Source organism: Capsicum annuum, chromosome 9, assembly GCF_002878395.1.
Source record: "Capsicum annuum cultivar UCD-10X-F1 chromosome 9, UCD10Xv1.1, whole genome shotgun sequence".
NCBI classification, from domain to species: Eukaryota; Viridiplantae; Streptophyta; class Magnoliopsida; order Solanales; family Solanaceae; genus Capsicum; species Capsicum annuum.
In genome coordinates, this window is record NC_061119.1 from 1357523 (window position 1) to 1359606 (window position 2084).

Below are 2084 nucleotides of genomic sequence, written 5' to 3' on the forward strand. Positions count from 1 at the left end.
TGGAGGGTTAGGAGTGTACGCAACCTTATCCCTACCTTGTGAAGGAAGCAGAAACCACTGGGATCTCTAGTCTATACTCCCGAAAACATTGTTCGCGAAAATTATTCTAAAGCCAGATTGAACAACAACAACTACAACAACAATAAAGAGCCAATCCCACAAGTGGGGGTTTCAGAGGGTAGGAATGTAGAAGGACTATTTCCGATATACCCTCTACTCAAAAGCTAGACTAAACGGTCATCTTCGTCATTGTCACTCGATATATCTAACCTTATAATTAACTTCCACCACCAGATCCATATTTTTTTTCGAAGACAATGAGCTGTAGTTTATCATACCTGGCTAGCACACCGGCACCAGCAACAGCACGAAGGATATTAGCGGCAGCGCCTTTGAAAAGCGACTTGGTACCTTCTTTCTTCATTATCTGAGAAAATGCGTCTAATGAACCCTTGTACTTGACTGCTTCTCCTGAAGTCATCATCATTCTTCTACGCACCGTATCAATTGGGTAAGACGCCAATCCAGCACCAATAGTGATGCCCCATCCGAGGAAAAAACTCGCAAAGAAGCTATCCTGTTTATTCCAAAAATAGCAATGGCATTAATAGCCACCAAAATTTTACAAATTCAAATACTGATAATACACAAAAACATAAGGACTAATCACATATAGTTCATGCATATGCTTCTAAAGAGTCAGGTCATCACTTTCTAGAAATGCATGACAAAGCTATGTTGCTCGGACTCTTCAAAACTAAAGTTGCACTCATATCTGATCCTCCAAAGATGCATTATCTTTCAAGAATCTGAACACACACGTCAGCATTTTTTAAGAGTAAGAGCAAAATAGGCGGAAAGTGCATCAGTTGTGTGTGCGTTTAGGGGGACGTCTGATTCAACATACCTGCAAGTTACCAACTAAAACCACAGGTTTAAGCGAATCGTATATTCCAAAGTACAAACCATGATAAACAACTATTCCAACACACGAGATGGTGAAGCCACGATAAAGACCAGGAATACCATCAGATTTGATGGTTTTCCGATAAACATCGAGCAAACCATTAAACTGCCTCTTACCACCCTTTTGTGCAGCCTTGGCATCATTAGCAAGCCGTGTTCTGGCATAGTCCAGCGAGTACACAAATAAAAGGGACGAGGCACCAGCAGCGCCACCGAATGCTAAATTTCCTCCAAACCACTTCCAGTAGCCATCCCTTTCTTTATCAAAATTAAACATTCTCTTAAAATAGTCTTTAAAAGCAAAATTCAACGCCTGCAAAAACAAATCTTCAGCATTAACAGTAAACGACACAAAAAATAATACATAGTGATTACAAAGAAAATACTTTTATCAACTCAAAATCCCTTCTTTTTCGTTTTCCATCACTAGAAAGTCTCCCAAGTTTTCACTATCATCGCAACAATTTCCTTTTGATAAAAACACTGACAACACATTAATAACGAAACACACCTAAAAAATGATGGCGAAACCTATTCAAGATGTTCAATGGTGGATTCACTAGATATGATGTGTTGTTTGTAACATCAAATCTTAACTGTTTCATTTCATCTCTGGCTGGCAAATTAACCTCAAAATTTTCTTAGAAAAAATCAAAAGCATTAAGTATGACAAGGAAAAAAGGTTGCTCGGACACTCCAAAAATGCTTCTGCAAAAGTAGCACCCCTTATCGGATCCTCAAAGAATGCCCTACTTTTTGAGGATCTGACACGCACCCTTTGACATTTTTGAAGAGTCCGAGCAATACGGGAAAATAAAAGTAAAGTAGCTCTAACATAACCATAATAGACAAGTTTAATTATGGATCGACCAACAGAAAGTGAGGGTGAGTTAACCTGTGTAGGGAAATATCTGATGACATTTGCAGTATTGCCTCTCCAAAGAGAAAGGACACCTTCATCCTTGATAGTTCTGGTAAAGCAATCGACAATCCCTTTGTACGGTTCTGAGAGTCTACCGAATTTGATCATCTCACCCTGATTCTGAATCAAAAGCTTGGCTCTCTCAATCGGAGCAGCAACCTTCTTAGACACAGCAGCAGAAACCCCTCCCATTAAA

General features: G+C 39.4%; 1 protein-coding gene across 1 annotated transcript; it reads right to left on the reverse strand.

The window, feature by feature from the left end:
- Positions 1-277: 277 nt before the first annotated feature.
- Positions 278-2080, reverse strand: LOC107841743 (ADP,ATP carrier protein 3, mitochondrial). The gene is made up of 3 exons (XM_047396950.1): positions 1862-2080; positions 908-1279; positions 278-577 (listed from the first exon to the last, which is right to left on the reverse strand). Exons 1-3 carry the CDS (start codon positions 2078-2080, stop codon positions 278-280), a joined length of 891 nt encoding a protein of 296 aa, XP_047252906.1.
- Between the last annotated feature and the right edge of the window lie 4 nt (positions 2081-2084).

Bases quoted from the DNA above. Each gene is read 5' to 3' on its own strand.
- LOC107841743 (XM_047396950.1), bottom strand. From the start codon at position 2,080: ATGGGAGGGGTTTCTGCTGCTGTGTCTAAGAAGGTTGCTGCTCCGATT. The intron at 1,280-1,861 runs GTTAACTCACCC...TTGTTTTTGCAG, and splicing joins TCAGATATTTCCCTACACAG to GCGTTGAATTTTGCTTTTAA. The intron at 578-907 runs GTATGTTGAATC...TGGAATAAACAG, and splicing joins TTTTAGTTGGTAACTTGCAG to GATAGCTTCTTTGCGAGTTT.